The 17418-nt window shown below is 43.8% G+C and overlaps 1 protein-coding gene across 1 annotated transcript; it reads left to right on the forward strand.

The window, feature by feature from the left end:
* Positions 1 to 609: 609 nt before the first annotated feature.
* LOC113006614 (palmitoyltransferase ZDHHC14-like) lies at positions 610 to 16924 on the forward strand. The gene is made up of 9 exons (XM_026142683.2): positions 610 to 1341; positions 6193 to 6353; positions 8937 to 9080; positions 9204 to 9341; positions 10996 to 11044; positions 11976 to 12078; positions 12154 to 12263; positions 15156 to 15264; positions 15783 to 16924. Exons 1-9 carry the CDS (start codon positions 1070 to 1072, stop codon positions 16224 to 16226), a joined length of 1530 nt encoding a protein of 509 aa, XP_025998468.1. The 5' UTR covers positions 610 to 1069; the 3' UTR covers positions 16227 to 16924.
* Positions 16925 to 17418: the final 494 nt, after the last annotated feature.

The raw sequence follows: 17418 nt of genomic DNA on the forward strand, positions 1-17418 counted from the left end.
TTTGAATGCTGAACATTTGCCTGTTTAAATCATAAGACCAGTCACTATACAGAGATGTGCTTCTGAATGTGGACGATGTGTCTTCTGCATGTAGTGATGCAGTTCTGCTTGTGTTGAGTGATGTAAACAACTGATCGATCTAAATGCTTTAAACGTCAAAATTGATCATTAGATATTTTATGACACAACACTGGTGAGTGTTCCCACCTTCTGCTCTTTGTAACTTAACACGATCTTTCCGTTTTCAAATTTTTTTGAACATGATTTTGGAGTATATCTTCGCAGTAGCGATTGACCGCAAAGTAAAGCTACCGGAAATGTACAACCCCACATCCGGTCTCAAACCAGGAAGTTAGCATTTTCTCGTGCATAGGGTCTATTAAGCGACCACTTTCAGTTACTTTCAGAAATCGCGAACCCGGAAATACGAATGATACTCATAGAAACTCACCAGTCAGCGTTTAAGTAACATGAAAGACAAAGCCCAGAGAGTACAGTAGAACAATGATTAATTATTATTAATTATCGAGGGCTCGCTAAATCCTCTGCTTTGTCTGTGAGGTGAACCTCCTCCGTGTTTATTCTCCTGTCAGAGTGGATCATCACCTCAGTGGAGGATCTGTGCAGCTCTGCGGAGGATCGGGATGCTCTCCATGTCCTCCTCCTCCTCCTGCTGCTGCTCCTCTTCCTCCTCCTCCTCGCAGACTCAGACCATTCAACACCCTGGATCCTCTCCCGTCCTCAGACCCGGACCCGCGTCCTTAACCCGGGATTTAAACCTGGACTGCAGCCTGTGAGGGGCAGATCAGGGTGCGAGGCGGGGGAGCTGGGGGAGCTTCTTGGACGTGGATCCAGCGCGCGTGCGTCTGACCACGAGTTCGTGTTTGTTTATAAAATAACGCGAAACAAAAAACGTGTTTCTCCTTTTAAGATGACGGATCCGTTGTCTTTTTTCCGACTCCTTATTAAAAGATTCACGCGGAGACCCTGAACGCGGCACCGGCAGCGCGCGTACACCTCCGGTTTATGTTTCAGTCTTTTGTACCTGCGCGCTCACCTGTGTGGACGCATGTCTCAGATCCAGCACGCGGCTCTGGACCAGCAGGGCCGGTACAACCAGATCTGCACCCGTGGCGGCAGCTGCCCGCCCCCCGCAGACGGTTCCGAGCCGGCCCACTGCCCCGGCCACAGGAGCCGGAGTCCCCGCAAGAAGTGGCAGGTGTTCCCAGGCAGGAACAGGTTCTACTGCGACGGCAGGATCATGATGGCCCGGCAGACCGGGGTCTTCTACCTGACCCTGGTCCTCATCCTGCTCACCTGCGGCCTCTTCTTTACCTTTGAGTGAGTAACAACAGCTTATAGTCTAACGTGTAAAGGTTTGAAGGTGACCTTTGACCCCAGCTGAAGGCCCCTGTGAGGTCACAGAAATAAAAAGGCCCTAAAATAAAACTTCAAATATCCGGTTAAGAGTTTCAGGGAGGATTATATTTTGTTCCTGAATGACTAAAAAGAACTAAAATAAACAGATCAGAGTCATCAATCTGGGATTAAATTCACATTTTCTAAGTTAATTTCAGCACTTCCTAATAATTTTAATAATTTAATGTTCTGTTTTCAATAATTTCACCAAAGTAGTTCGGAAAGATTAAAGTCTAATGTATCGTTGTGGGAGGAATGTTCTTTTATTTTGAAGCCATCATTCTGGTGCTTTTATTTTGGAGTTTTTGTCCAGCTTGGTGAAGAAGAGCAGCAGTTTTGTCTCTGAGCTCAGGTGTGTTTACCTAGATCAGGCTGAAGTCATCTTCAGTTTCTTCCTGATGTTAGAACTCATGAAAGCTAAAAGGAGACACCGAATCCTACTGACTGTTAATCTGAAAACACTGAAAAGGGCTTTGAGTCTTTCACTCTTTGACTCTTTGATGCTTTGGGTCTTTGCCCTGTGTGTCTGATTTTGTTGGGTTTTGTGTAAAAACAGTGAACAGTTTCAGGTTCAGCTTCAGCTCATAATAAATTATTTTTTAGTAGAAAATGAGAGTCAAACTAAATGAAGCGGTGCTGTAATAAATCCTCCTTCAGGTTAGTTCCTTGGTTCATGCAGAGCTAATTATCCCGGGTTTTACCTCCGACCTGATTTAATAACAGTGTGAATAAAAAAGAAAAGAAAGTAGTCCTCAGGGACGTCTGGAGGGTTAATTTTATTTTATTTTTCTTCCTCCCACATTCCTCTTGGTGACTTCCCTTCAACAGCATCCCCGTGCTTCCCGTTTCCACGGTAACTGTCTCCTGCAGCTCATGTCACTACGGTAACAGCAGGAGATGGAATGGGGGTGGGAGGTGGGGGGGTTGTAAACCTGAGACGTCTCTGACGCCTCCGCCAAAGACTCAAAGTACCAGCGAAGAAAGAAAAAGCTTGGTGAGAGTAACATGAATTTAAAAACATATAAACCTAAAGAAGTCTGCAAACCAGATTCAAGGCTGATAGGCAGTATAGATACGCATGCACTGATACGTTACCATATAAAGTACACCGAGACTAAATTTCCTAAATGATCTGAAATGTAAAAAGTGAAGAAAAAAACAAATTATTTTTGGGGCTCTTCTACAGGGAGTGCAGAATTATTAGGCAAATGAGTATTTTGTCCACATCATCCTCTTCATGCATGTTGTCTTACTCCAAGCTGTATAGGCTCGAAAGCCTACTACCAATTAAGCATATTAGGTGATGTGCATCTCTGTAATGAGAAGGGGTGTGGTCTAATGACATCAACACCCTATATCAGGTGTGCATAATTATTAGGCAACGTCCTTTCCTTTGGCAAAATGGGTCAAAAGAAGGACTTGACAGGCTCAGAAAAGTCAAAAATAGTGAGATATCTTGCAGAGGGATGCAGCAGTCTCAAAACTGCAAAGCTTCTGAAGCGTGATCATCGAACAATCAAGCGTTTCATTCAAAATAGTCAACAGGGTCGCAAGAAGCGTGTGGAAAAACCAAGGCACAAAATAACTGCCCATGAACTGAGAAAAGTCAAGCGTGCAGCTGCCAAGATGCCACTTGCCACCAGTTTGGCCATATTTCAGAGCTGCAACATCACTGGAGTGCCCAAGAGCACAAGGTGTGCAATACTCAGAGACACGGCCAAGGTAAGAAAGGCTGAAAGACGACCACCACTGAACAAGACACACAAGCTGAAACGTCAAGACTGGGCCAAGAAATATCTCAAGACTGGTTTTTCTAAGGTTTTATGGACTGATGAAATGAGAGTGAGTCTTGATGGGCCAGATGGATGGGCCCGTGGCTGGATTGGTAAAGGGCAGAGAGCTCCAGTCCGACTCAGACGCCAGCAAGGTGGAGGTGGAGTACTGGTTTGGGCTGGTATCATCAAAGATGAGCTTGTGGGGCCTTTTCGGGTTGAGGTTGGAGTCAAGCTCAACTCCCAGTCCTACTGCCAGTTTCTGGAAGACACCTTCTTCAAGCAGTGGTACAGGAAGAAGTCTGCATCCTTCAAGAAAAACATGATTTTCATGCAGGACAATGCTCCATCACACGCGTCCAAGTACTCCACAGCGTGGCTGGCAAGAAAGGGTATAAAAGAAGAAAAACTAATGACATGGCCACCTTGTTCACCTGATCTGAACCCCATTGAGAACCTGTGGTCCATCATCAAATGTGAGATTTACAAGGAGGGAAAACAGTACACCTCTCTGAACAGTGTCTGGGAGGCTGTGGTTGCTGCTGCACGCAATGTTGATGGTGAACAGATCAAAACACTGACAGAATCCATGGATGGCAGGCTTTTGAGTGTCCTTGCAAAGAAAGGTGGCTATATTGGTCGCTGATTTGTTTTTGTTTTGTTTTTGAATGTCAGAAATGTATATTTGTGAATGTGGAGATGTTATATTGGTGTCACTGGTAAAAATAAATAATTGAAATGGGTATATATTTGTTTTTTGTTAAGTTGCCTAATAATTATGCACAGTAATAGTCACCTGCACACACAGATATCCCCCTAAAATAGCTAAAACTAAAAACTACTTCCAAAAACATTCAGCTTTGATATTAATGAGTTTTTTGGGTTCATTGAGAACATGGTTGTTGTTCAATAATAAAATTATCCCTCACAAATACAACTTGCCTAATAATTCTCCACTGCCTGTAGACTAGATTCTCTTTATAATCCTTTATTTTAAACATGAACCCTCAGCCCCCAGTCTGTAACCCAATGAGTAAAATATATGTAATAAATCATTCATGTCACTTTTGTTCACTGTGTTTGGTTCAGTACTAAAGTACATATACTAGTGTTAAAAATACTGCAGTAAAAGTTGAAGTACTGATTCAACTTCTTTACTCGAGTAAAAGTAAAAAGTACTGGCTCTGAAATGTACTTAGAGTAAGAAAAAAAGCAGCTCTTTGGAAGGCGTTTCTGTTTTTGGGAAAAGCTAACAGCTTTGTGTTATAATAATGTACTAATAAAATAGTATCAGTAGATGGGAATACAAACTTTACTTTAACTTGTGATGCTAATTACACTCAGCTTAAATCTGCAGAAAAGAAAAGTAAAATAGAGATATTTATGTTTTCTAGTGCCTCCACTGTAGAGGGGGACTTTACCTCTAAACAGGAAAATGTGTACATTCATGGGTTAAAGTGGATTCAGCAGGTGGGGTGTGTGTGTGTGTGTGTGTGTGTGTGTGTGTGTGTGTGTGTGTGTGTGTGTGTGTGTGTGTGTGTGTGTGTGTGTGTGCGTGTGTGTGCGTGTGTTTTTGTAGTGTACAGGCTGTGATCACCTGACCTGCTTCTCTTTGTGGATGTACACACCAGAATTCAAACAGATGTGAGCAGATGTTTCCTGAGTTGTCCTACTCTGACAGTACACTGTTTGTACTGTCTTTATATTAGACACTATACAACCATCATCAACTGAAATTCATATGAATCTCTGCTACACTTGATATAAGCTAACTGTGACCATGAAACCACAGCCACTGTGCACCAGTCACACACTGTTCTTTACTGTAAATCCACCACAGTGCAGCAAACTAACCTGATTTTCATGCAGCCTTTAAATAACACAGTCTGCCTCAGTTTGTCACATGTCACATGTACAGATTTAAAAACACGAGGACTTACATGTGAGCTGTAAATGAGCAGTCCTTCCCTTTAAATCTAAGCGCTCTTCTTCCTCTCCTGTCCTGTCTTTCTTATCTTTCTCCATCTCTGAGTGAAGCTCTCTTTCTTTTCTCTCCCTGTAAAATACAGCAGCTGGATCTTTACCTAGCAACACACTGTGTCAGATTACCTGACACCTAAAAAAACGTTACTCCCTTTATGCTCACTCCTCTTCTGCAGCACTAGCTAGATGCTGAAGTACCGGGAACACAACTTACCTGTAGTCATTTCAAACAGAAAATTGATCCTCTGCTTTTTAATATTTACATTTTTCACCTATTTAAGAATAAATCAATCATCAGAATAATGTAGATTACATCCATGACTGATTCTAATAGTTGCAAAGTTTCCTGTTGTCCTGTGGTGTTGCAGAGTACAGGGACTGTTTGTATAAAAAAGGAAAATTAGTTTTTCCTCCAGTTCATCCTTCAGAACTTTATTCTTCTCCACCAGGAAGAAGCTTCGTCCCCAGCTGTAGAAACTCTTACATCAGTTTAGAGGAAAACTGTCTCATGGGATCCATTTTTGGGCTACAGCCCATTTCTTCTATCTCCTCACCAGCTAGCCTCAGTTAGTTAGCTTAAACTGCTAACAGACTATAACAAAAGCACCGAGTCTCTGTAGTAACTGAGAAGCTTCAGCAGAGCAGCATATGTTGTTTTTATCAATATATTTGAAACATTTATTAAACACTTTATTGGACAAAATAAGAGTATCTTTCCTCCCTTCCAGTATCACAGTGTACTGATTCATGTCATGATCCATGTCACCAGACTGTGGCCAAAACAAAATCCAGCTGATACCCACATTTACCTTCCTGAATGACCCAGAAGCCCCAATTCCACAGAGTCTGTGAAATACTAATGGCACGACCATTTTCACTCAATTTAAAAAACACCAGAAATGTGATTTAAAACCGTTTCTGTCCTCGAAGCTAAAAAACGAAGAAGAGACAGAAAAGCCTCCTGAAGTGTCCTGAAGAACTCACATTTGTTCTCATGTTTCTCTCCGTGTTTCCTCAGCTGTCCTTTCCTGGCGTCCAACCTGACCCCGGCCATCCCGGCGGTCGGCGGCGTTCTCTTCATCTTCGTGATGGGGATGCTGTTCAGGGCAAGTTTCAGCGACCCCGGCATTTTACCCCGAGCGACACCAGACGAGGCCGCCGACCTTGAGCGACAGATTGGTGAGCAAAGAGCGACGGGCGTTACGAGACGTTAGAAACATGGTCGTTATATGTTCATGTTCCTCTGCAACACTCACAAGTCTGATTTAATAAACATTTAACAGTTTCTGACAGAAAAAACAGAATTCATACAAAAACTGTAGATTTGTTTAAAGTTTGCTAACAGGTTTTTCCTGAACCTTTCCCAGCATAAAGTTACAGGAAAGAAAAAATGTTAAAGATTATAAGAAGACAAATTAATGGATGAAAATCTGAAAGAAATTTTCTGTAAAAGACACAAAAAAAATTTGTATTAAAATATTTTTAGAAAGTGACCTTGATGCAGAGGTTTAGTTGCTGCTCGCTCGCTTTCTCACATGTTTCTGTGAAGATCAATCAGAAACATTCGATAAGTTTTACAGTTTATGGTAATTTAATGAGGCATACGTGAACAGTCTGTATTTTCAGTCCTCATCTTTGTTACTTGTGCAGTCCTCTGTGGTGTGCAGCCTCTGGGCCAAATCCTGATTGATGGAGATCCCGCCTCATCATTAAAAGGACTGATCACAGACTCTCGATAGGATTAAAATCTGGGCATTTTACTGGCTGTGAATCCAAACTGCTGATTTGATGATCTCCTCTCAGTGATGTCTTTGGCCGATTCTCAGACTATCACCAGACGGCTCCTGGATGATGGAACGAGCTGGTGTTTGAGGACATTTTTAGTTTGGTTCATCCATAAAAAAGCTGGTGAGCTGAAAACAAAATAAAAGTCGGCACCCTTTCAAAGTAAAATGCTTGGATTAGATAAAGGTGAATGTGCCGAGTCACTTCATCACAGTTCTCATGATTATAATGAGAACTTCACAGGTTCAGCGTCTGTCAGACTCACTAATTATCTGAGTCACTGCAGGTCTGTGTGTGTGTGTGTGTGTGTCTGTCTGTCTGTCTGTGTGTGTGTGTGTGTGTGTGTGTGTGTGTCTGTCTGTCTGTCTGTCTGTCTGTCTGTGTGTGTGTGTGTGTGTGTGTGTGTGTGTGTGTGTGTGTGTGTCTGTCTGTCTGTCTGTCTGTGTGTCTGTCTGTCTGTCTGTCTGTCTGTCTGTCTGTCTGTCTGTGTGTGTGTGTGTGTGTGTGTGTGTGTGTGTCTGTCTGTCTGTCTGTCTGTCTGTCTGTCTGTCTGTGTGTGTGTGTGTGTGTGTGTGTGTGTGTGTGTGTGTGTGTGTGTGTGTGTGTGTGTGTGTGTGTGTGCGCTCAGTCACATGTCTCCACTCTCGTCTCTGTCTCAGGCGTTTCCACAGAAACTGAAGCTCTTGTATATTTTTAGAAGCCTTTTATTAAATTTTCTGGGTTGATTTATTTACTTTTTTCCTTCATGCTGGATCCAGAATCTGCTGCCGGTCAGCATGCCGCCGCTGTGCTCGCAGAACGACCAAACTTAGGCATCGCCTGCAAAACTCGCTCAGCTCAGTGTGTGAGAAATATGAGAGAAGGATGGAAATAGAAAGAGAGGTCAGGAGTGTTTTCTGTGACGCACAACTTAAAACAACATCCTAACATCATTTTTCAGGAAAAAAACCAAAGGTGAAGTCTTTAAAATTTTACAATATGAAAAATAAAAAGGTGAATTTAACAACTGTTTACAGAGACGGCGTTGATCTTTAAACCCTTTTAGACACTTTTAGCTCCTGGTTTTTGGTTTTCTGGCACATTTACAGGAACATCACAGAAAATCATTTAAAAAACACTTAAAGGCATTTCATAATTTTGTATAATTTTATGTGTGTGTTGCTGCACAGCTGTCTTTGTGGAGACTTGTGTTCAGTCTCTATGAGGACATTTCTGGAAGGCAGGGATATTTTTTGGAAATTCAGAATTATTTTTTAACTTTTGCTTTATGGAGAAAGACAGTTGCATCGTCAACACTCCCATTTCTGAGAGGAACATGTTTGTTTTTGTTTTTTTGCATAAAATGGGGCCATTTTCTTCGAAATTCCCAGGCAGGGCCACAGGCTGGTCCCAGTGAGGGTTGCTTCAGGAAAGCCATTCAGCATAAAATCTTTGCCAAATCAAACATGTGCGTCATCAGTAAGAGCGACCACTGCTGCCCAGTTAGGACACTGGTTTGGAAAACGAGGGCATTAAGTGAGATCCTCACTTTGGGACAGACTTTTAACAGTCTGTTTGAAGGCTCCCACACTCGTTTCTGTCGCACACTGTTCAGGTCCTGTTAACAAAGCACCAAATCACAGCAGCAGTCGTCTCAAAGTGTTTTATATTGAAGGTAAAGGCCCTACAATATACAGAGGAAAGCCCCACGATCAGACGACTCCCTTTGAGCGAGCACTTGGTGACAGTGGGAAGGAAAAACTTCCATTAAGGTCTCGGGAAGGTATTAAACTAATGAGAATCCCCACAAAGGCCCAAATACATTCCTGTGTGAGTGAAATCAGCTGATTTTATCTTAGAAAGAAGAACAAAACTCCAGATTTACTGAAAAAGAAAATAAAAATAATTCTGTTCTGAATCTGAAAGGTCAGGGCGAAATGTCACGGGCTGCCTCTCTGTACGGGGTCGTCACATTACCCATCTGCTGCGCGCTTTCAGACTCTGCAGGATGCTCCAGGCCGCCTCCTCGGACCCGAGAGGTTCTCATCAACGGGCAGGCGGTCAAGCTGAAATACTGCTTCACCTGCAAGATCTTCAGGCCGCCCCGAGCATCGCACTGCAGCCTGTGCGACAACTGTGTGGGTCAGTGCGTGTCTCCCTGTGTGTCACAGCCTTAGCTCAGTGCTAAAGCTGCTGGCTGTGCTGCTTGATTCCAGCTTTAAATTAAACATGAGATCAGACTTTCTGATGATTTTCCTCCCACAGAGCGCTTCGACCATCACTGTCCGTGGGTGGGGAACTGCGTCGGGCGGAGGAATTATCGCTTTTTCTACCTGTTTATCCTCTCCCTGTCCCTCCTCACTGTCTTCATCTTCGCCTTCGTCATCACACACGTCATCCTCAGTGAGTAACGGCACCGCCCCCGCACACATTTTCCTCTGTGGTCTCTACATCGACCGTAGTTCTGTTAGTTAGGTTAATGTTCTGCAGAGATTTGTGCATGTTTGCGCTCAGACGACATAAAAACTTTATTTATAGAAGCTCCTCTGATACTTTTTGGCAGGAAGTAAAAACTGAGAAAATATTTCAAAGAAAAAAGGAGAAGAAGCAGAAACGTGGACGAAATAAAGACTCTGATCAAACCAAAGCAAAGTTCTTTTTAGAGACGATCCTGGTGACCAAGTGAAACCGAAGAAAACCATCAGACAGGAAAGTAATCATCATTCTCCACAGTAAATAAAATAAAATATCTGGGCACACGGTTTTGTTGTTGTGCTAACGATGACAGGATATGCAGAGCTATCAGGAAGTGTTCAGGAAGAGGTCAGTTGACCAGCGAGCGCTGTGTCTCTGCAACGGTTTCTAATCTGTGTAATGTAACTCACCCATCAGTGACCTTCAGCCCCACCCACTGTCCTGTGATTGACAGGCTGATCAATGCGAGTCAGACAGACTGGGCCAGTTTTTTATGCTCAGAAAGCTGCAGATCAAAGTCCTGTTGGAAGAAACTCACCAGCTGATTTAAACGTTTCCTCACTTTGACCCAAAGGTCGTTCTTCTCTTTGCCGTCTCTGTTTCTGGCTCGTATAGACTCAAACAGTCTGAATAGGTTCAGTCGTCTCATCATAGGTTCATTCTCGTTGGTCCCTCTTGTCTCAATCCGGGTCCTCAGGTTAGTGCCAGTCTTTGTTTGGTCGTGACTTTGATTCTGGCCTTGCAGGAGTTCTCGGACTTGTTTCAGTGTTGTGGGTCTCGTGTTGGTTTTGTGAGTCTTTAAATTAAGATTAGTCCAGATCTTAATTGTGATTTTCCTTGTTTGAATCTTGCCTGGTGGTCTTTTTGCTGTGGGTGTTTCTCAGGCTAAGCTTCATCCCTGTTTGACGACAAAGATGTTTGATTGTGAAACCATGTTTGTGGAATTCTCTTCTTTCCTGTTTTTGTGGAAATCCACATAAACTGGTTGCTGCCTGGGAGGAACTGTAGCACAGATCATTGACTTTGTGTTTCTGGATCTAAAAGCGCCTGCTGATTTCTCTCTGTCTCTGACCTAATTTTGCACTTAGGCTGCGGATGTTTTTTTCCTGCCCTGCAGGTCCAAACCGTCAGGAACCCGAAGCCTCGAGCTGCCGCCGTCTGAAACTAATGACTGGCAGACTGGCTGAGATGAAGACGCAGCTTCCTCTGAGGGCTGCGCCGCTGGTTTTCTGTTTTTGGCTGTTGTGACTTTGATATAAATGCAGGGAGCTGTGACATTAGCCATCTGTTTTCAGCAGTTTACATCTTTAAGATGACGACCGAATAAGCAGTTGTTGCCTATCCTCACTGACGCACCCAAACATAAATGCACTATACACAGGAAAACAGAGGGTTGGTTGACACCAAGGCAGAGGAAGATCCGCAGCAGCAACTGAGCCCAGAAATGTATTCATGTGGACGTAGAAAAGGGCTCTTTAATGATTGGATGCTGTAATGTTCTTTATAATGAGAGCAAGACTGTAGGCAGTGAGGACTGAACACTTCAGCCCAGATGATGGTTTTCTCTCTCTGTGTTCTGCAGGATCGAACCAGACGGGTTTCCTGGGCGCGCTCAAAGACAGCCCAGCCAGATATCCTTCCCCATGGACAGTTTCAGCTCCTTTTTATTCTGAAAACAACTTTCAATTGTTCACATGCAAAATATTCCTCCTTCTTCTTTTACTCCATCTTGGTGCAGCCCTTCAGACCATCCTCTGTCTGAAACAAGCTGTTGTAGCTCCTCCCCCTGACAGCCCACTCTCTACTAGCCTCTGGAAGCCTGTTGAGGGGCAGCACTCGGTGCTTTTCCATTGTAAGTGTGTAAGGAGCTGATGGAGGACACATTCAGATATTTTCATAGAAAAATAAAAACAGGTTCCATTTGAAGACTGTGAACTTAAACATGCCTCGTATTACAGGAAGGTTTGGACGCACTCGTACTCTTTAGTCATTTTACATTTTCCATAAATGATTGCAAGCATTTAGTTTTGGTTCTGTAATATCAGCACAGTCATGGCCACGTTCACCTCCTCAAGCATCTACAGTCTGATTCATTTGGTGCGCAGCCATAAAGACACCAGCCGGTCCTCCATCACTGACGTGCATTACATTTAACATCAGGTTAGTTTGTGTTTCTTACAGTAATTGTTCTTCCGGCTTCTCAGTTGTGATTTTTCCAGTTTTGTTGGAGAAATAAAGAGTAGAGTCTGCCTGCAGCCGCCACAGAAAATCAAACCCGGGCGTTAATTACCCCTCATACGGCTTCCTTCCAAAATCAATCCGTCTGTTGCTGTCACCATCAGCTGTGACCACTGGTCAATATGTCCCACAATGTACTGCCAAGGTCAAATTCGCTGACCCTGTCACACCAGAAACAGTAAATCTTCTGTTTCTGCCATTTTCAGTTTTTACTGCAAATAAAATCACTTCAGTTCGTTAATGCAGACGCACAGATATTCCTCCCGTAGCTCCACTTTATCCCCCATCCAAAGACCCGAGTCAGTCCTTGACCCTGCTCTGCACCGTCCTGGAGGTGGTGGTGTGTTTCTTCTCCATTTGGTCCATTGTCGGCCTGTCAGGCTTCCACACCTACCTGATCAGCTCCAACCAGACCACCAACGAGGACGTGAGTATACCTGAGGTTCGAGGACCTAAACGTGAAAAGGGCCTGCAATGTTTCTGATACTCTTGTCTGGTCCAGATTAAAGGGTCCTGGTCCACCAAACGAGGGAAGGATAACTACAACCCGTACAGCTACGGGAACATCCTGACCAACTGCTGTGCTGCCCTCTGTGGACCTCTACCTCCCAGGTCAGTAACCAGCTCTAAAAACAGGACTAGACTCTGTGCTTATAATCAGGACTAAAACCAGGAATACAGAGAGTTATGTGCAGGGCTAAAGGAGATTAAATGAAGAATTGAGAGTAGGAGTAACTCTGGGCTGCTCTGAGGTGAAACTGATCAAAGTCTGAAATCCAGCATGAGCTCTGCACTGATCACTGAAGGTGTTACTAAAATCAGGACCGACTGATAGTTTTCAGGAATACATGAAATGAATCCCGGTCTAAGAAGGATTAAATAGATCAGGATTATAAAAGACTTAAGTGCACTGACATTAGTCCTAAAACAGGGCTCAAATTTAGACTACAGTTAGGACTAAAAACAGGATTAACATTTGAACTAAAATCAGCACTGAAACCATGACTAAATTAAGCACCAAGCTTAGAACTAAAGTCAGGACTAAAGAGAGTTCTTCAGGACTTTACTTTGAGCTAAAATTGGGAATAAAAAATCTGGAGTACTTTGCATTGTATTTAGAAATGACCTGTAATCACTGTAATCTGTGCTTAAAGCTGAACTGAGGTCAGGATTGAAATGACTTCAGTAATAAACAAACAGCCGTGTTGTTGGATTCGATGGCTGGAGCTTTGCAGCCTCAGTTGTTTGTTCCTGGAAGTCGGAGCTCCAAGAAACAAACAAGCTTTTCTTTCTTGGTTTACGCCTGAAAACTTTGCCTTGCTGCTCCTGCTGAAGCTGCTGATGTTTCGCTCTGCCGGTCTCTGAACATAAAGGTGCTTCAGGCGGTCTCTCTTCTTCCCCCTCCTCTCCGCAGACGCCAAGTTTCTGTGTTTAACGAGGACAGTCTTCAGCTGAGACCTTGCACAGAGTAATTACAGCCCTCACGGCTTCCCGTCTCTCAGCTGACTGTCGGCTCGTCTTCTGCACAGAATTAATCAAAAGAACGATCAGAGCGGCCGAGCGATGGCTCTCCTTCATCGTTACCGCCTCCTCGCCGCTTCCATGAGCTCCTATGTTTCCATCCCACCTGCCGTATATCATCATTACAGCGGGAGACCTGGGCTGGGACTCTGCGACACGCTGCTGATACTTTTTATCGGTTTGTCAAAGCAGCTGATCGATGACGTCTTGCTCAGCACAAAGTTAAGCTTTGGTTTCTAACTAAGCGCAGGAACAGACACAGACCGCATCCCAGTGCTTTTAATTATCTGATATATATACTGCATACTCGCCTTCTTTTATTCTCTGTGCTGTTGATCATTTCACCTCTGGTCAATGAGCTTCTATTGACTTCAGGGCTAACATCAGGTCTCTCTGCTGTGAATTTAAAGCTAAACAATCAAAAAACAGGATTAAGAGATTAAATAATCTGAACAGAATCAAACTGATTCCGGACTAAAGTTGGAACTAAAAGTAGAAATCATTTAACATTAGCTCAGGACTGCATTCATCACTGAAGCTAAAGCCAAACAGAATAAACTAATCAGGGTTACAGTCAGGAATGCTAGTACCTGACTTCAGCACTTAGCAGGACTAAGATCTGATTTGTGGTCTAAATGAAATAAATGAACCGGTGAAATCAGGACTAAGTCAGGCCTGCAGAGCACTCTTCAGAGAATTTTTGCAGTAAGCCCCAAAAGACACGACGGTTAGCACTAAAATCACTCATCCTTTGAACAGGATTGCATTAATATCCTAATTCAGGACTAATCCATACAGAGAGCAGCAAACAGTTAGTCCAACACAGAATTAGATAAAAGAAAAAAATTAAGCCGAGCAGCAGAAAGTATCTGTGTGCAGCTTGAGTGATCAGATCCCTGCAATGTGCACGGACTGTAAATTTCATTCTTCAGGAGCTCTCAAAGGAAACGTTGATCGGCCGGCCAGAAGCTTTTCTTGTCTCTCAGTCGCTCTGTGATCCGGCTGCTTTTTAAAAAATGACTGTTTGTTTTTGCAAATGAAATTTCTCTTTTTGTTGTCGTTAATCTTTGTGAATGTTTTTGAAATTATCTCCAGGAAAAATGTTTTGTAATATTTTCACATTTTTTCAGGTTTTTCAGGTTTGATCGTTGATCCGGCTCACTGAAGGACGCCTCTTATTTAATAAACATCGTTTATTGAATGAATCCAACTGAAAAGAGTCTCGAGTGTTTTAAACAGTCAGTGAAGAATGTTGTGTAGAGAAGTGTTGGTGTTTGCAGCCCGGTGCCTCTGTGGAGATTCAGTTAAAGAGAAAACTGTGAAAAGAAAACAGTGACGAAGGGTTTTCCTCTGTGTCCGTGTTGTTTCGTCCTCTGAGGTCACAGACGGAGGAGACGAGGCTCTGATGATGCGTCCAGACGGGTCAGCAGGAGCTCTCTGACGAGGCACCAGCTTTAATATTAATATTAATAATGATGATGATGTGTAACAGCGAGCTGCCTCTGGGAGGATATGCAAGGAGGATTTTCAAAGTAAAAGGATGATGAGCATATGGAGCCTCATTATACAGTCTGCTTGTTTACTCATGGCTGGCTGCTCGCAGCGTTTGAACATGTCGACTCCACCTGCTTACAGGGCGACAGGTGGCGGCGTCCATCTGCATGCTCACAAACACAAAAACACACGTTTCAGGTCAAACTCACTTTTCCTGCAGCCACAGACTGATTTATTTAGCTGAATCTACCAGATCGAGGTCGCCTGGATGATGTTGGACCGGGTGTTTGACCCAACGTCTCTCAACTTCATGTTCTAGCCTAGGCTCCCCCACCCCCCCAGAGACAGGATATTACTTGATCCTGAAGCCAGTTTTGGCCCCCAGGAGGGCGGGGATGTGCGTTTCTGGCCAGGCTGAACTGATCCCCTGGTCTCTTTACTGGTTTTGATTTCCTCAGAATGTGATTGTTTGTGATTCTTCTTTATCAGTCTGATTGACAGGAGAGGTCTGATCCAGTCCGGCACGCCGCAGACCGTCTCCCAGTCCAATGGCACCAGCAACAGCAGCTATGCCTCCACTCAGCTCCACAGCAACATGGTAGGTGAAGGACGCCGTCATACTGCCCGTTACTGATGCGTCACAGAGAAAAATCATCATAAGGATCTGAAACGCACGTATTCAAAACTGTTTGAATGTAGATTTTTGTTTTTCTTTACGTTTCTTGGGTGTAGAAAAGAAGCTAAAGCTGTTTGGCTGGTGTAACATAAAACAAACTGATAATAAAAGGTTAAAGGGGATAAAAATAAGTAAAAAACAGTAAAATGTGACTTTATTTTAATTATTTTAATTATTATACAGCACATGTTAAACTTCCAAAATTGATCAGAATGAACTGATCAGAATGACGTAAACATCGAAAGAGTAAAAACCTCTGATTGTTCATTTAAAGATGGCCTGGCTTAAAGCTGCATTCTTTCTTGGGTCCAGCAGGGGGCTCAGCCCTGATGATGCGCTGGTTTCGGTCTTTTCACTCATCCTGGAAACTTGAGCAGCTTTTGTGGCCATTCAGGTGAATGTGTTGTAAATAAAGTTTTATGGTGTTGAATGTCTCTCAGTGTGATCAGGATCAGTGCATCCAGAGCACTAAGTTTGTGCTGCAGGCTGCCACCACGCCTCTGCTGCACAGCGACCCCGTCGTGCTGGCCCCGCTGCCAGGTAAGACCACCACTCTGGGGGGCCCCTGCGCCTACCTGGCCCCTGCCCAGCCGTCCCTGCCATCCTGCGGAGGCGATGTCCTGACGCTGAGGGACGCCGCTGTCGACTCCCGCTGTCACCACCACCTGCACCTCCATCACCACCATCACCACCACCACTTTGTGAGTCCGGAGGAGACGCCATGTGCCACGCCACAGGGTGCCCTGCCCTGCCCCGCCCACCTGCACCTCCACCACCAACCCCACCCTGCCATCCCCTCCCCCATTGCCCTGTACGACCCTGCCAGTCAGGACGCTCTACACGAGGACTCGGTCAGGGGGCTAGTGAAGCTCAGCTCCGTCTGAATGTGACGTCCGTTGGACAGATTTTTACTGTCTATGTTAAAAAAAACTAAACAAATAAAACAAACTGTTTCCAAATCGTGATGATAAAAACGAACACACCTCAGTAAAACATCTGATCACAAACTCAGCTGATGGGCTGGTGTCTCGGGTGAAGATTGTCCTCAGAGCAAAGACTTGTCTCCAGACGCCAGAGAAACGCTGACACTTTCTCCCTTTTAGACTTTTTGTCTTTGACGCTTCTCGATTTCACATTTTTTGTGACTTTGTTTGGCAGCTTTTAGAAAGTCCACCTGTTCTGCCCCGTTTGTCCTGTATTAAATATTACTTTAGTAAACTCAAGACACTTTCGCACAAAAGCACCTTTTCTGTTTGGACTTCTGTCTGAGGACCAAAGCTGGACTTGGTCCTCGTCCACTTTCCGTTCGTGTTTCATCCTTCGACCAACCTTCATTCTTTGAATTCCTGCTAAAAACGTTGAATCCAGAATAAGCTTCTTCAATGCCAAACGTTCAGCTGCAGCAGCAGCAGGACCAAAACTACAAACTCTGACTTTTTATTTTATTACATATAATAAATAATATTTGATTGTTTTTTGGTTCTGATGGTAACTGGTTGGTGTTCTGAGACCAGCATTTGCCTCAGCCAATCAATGTTTGTGATACAATGTCAACAAATAAAAAACAAAAAGCCAATTCAAAGATCAGTTTGAGCTGCATGATGATATTCAAATGTCTTCATGTCATCATGTTTCTGAGTCAGAGGAAAACTGAAGGTTTAGTGTTTGGTTTAAATGATGGACGAATCCATCATGCGTGTTTTTCCTGAGTACACATTCATGCGTTAGGATGCCCAGATGCACCACAGCAACGTGGAGTCTTCATGTAGGCGTCTGTGTGCTGCATGGATGAGTTAACAAATTCCATTAACCTCCAATTAAAAGCTATACTCAGATGTAGGGATGGGTATCGTTTAGGTTTTATCCGATACCGGTGCCAAACCGGTACTTTTGAAACGGTGCCGGTGCTCAAACGGTGCTCAAACCGGTACTTAAAGAATGGAGAACACAAAATTGGTCCAAAAACCTCTCATGTTCAGCTGTTTATTTTGTAAAAAGATAACAATGTTAGCCTTTTCTGCAGCTATAGGGCACATATGGCATCACTCTTGGCTGGAAGCAGTGCTTAAATAATGG

Source organism: Astatotilapia calliptera, chromosome 15 (assembly GCF_964374335.1).
Source record: "Astatotilapia calliptera chromosome 15, fAstCal68.1, whole genome shotgun sequence".
NCBI classification, from domain to species: Eukaryota; Metazoa; Chordata; class Actinopteri; order Cichliformes; family Cichlidae; genus Astatotilapia; species Astatotilapia calliptera.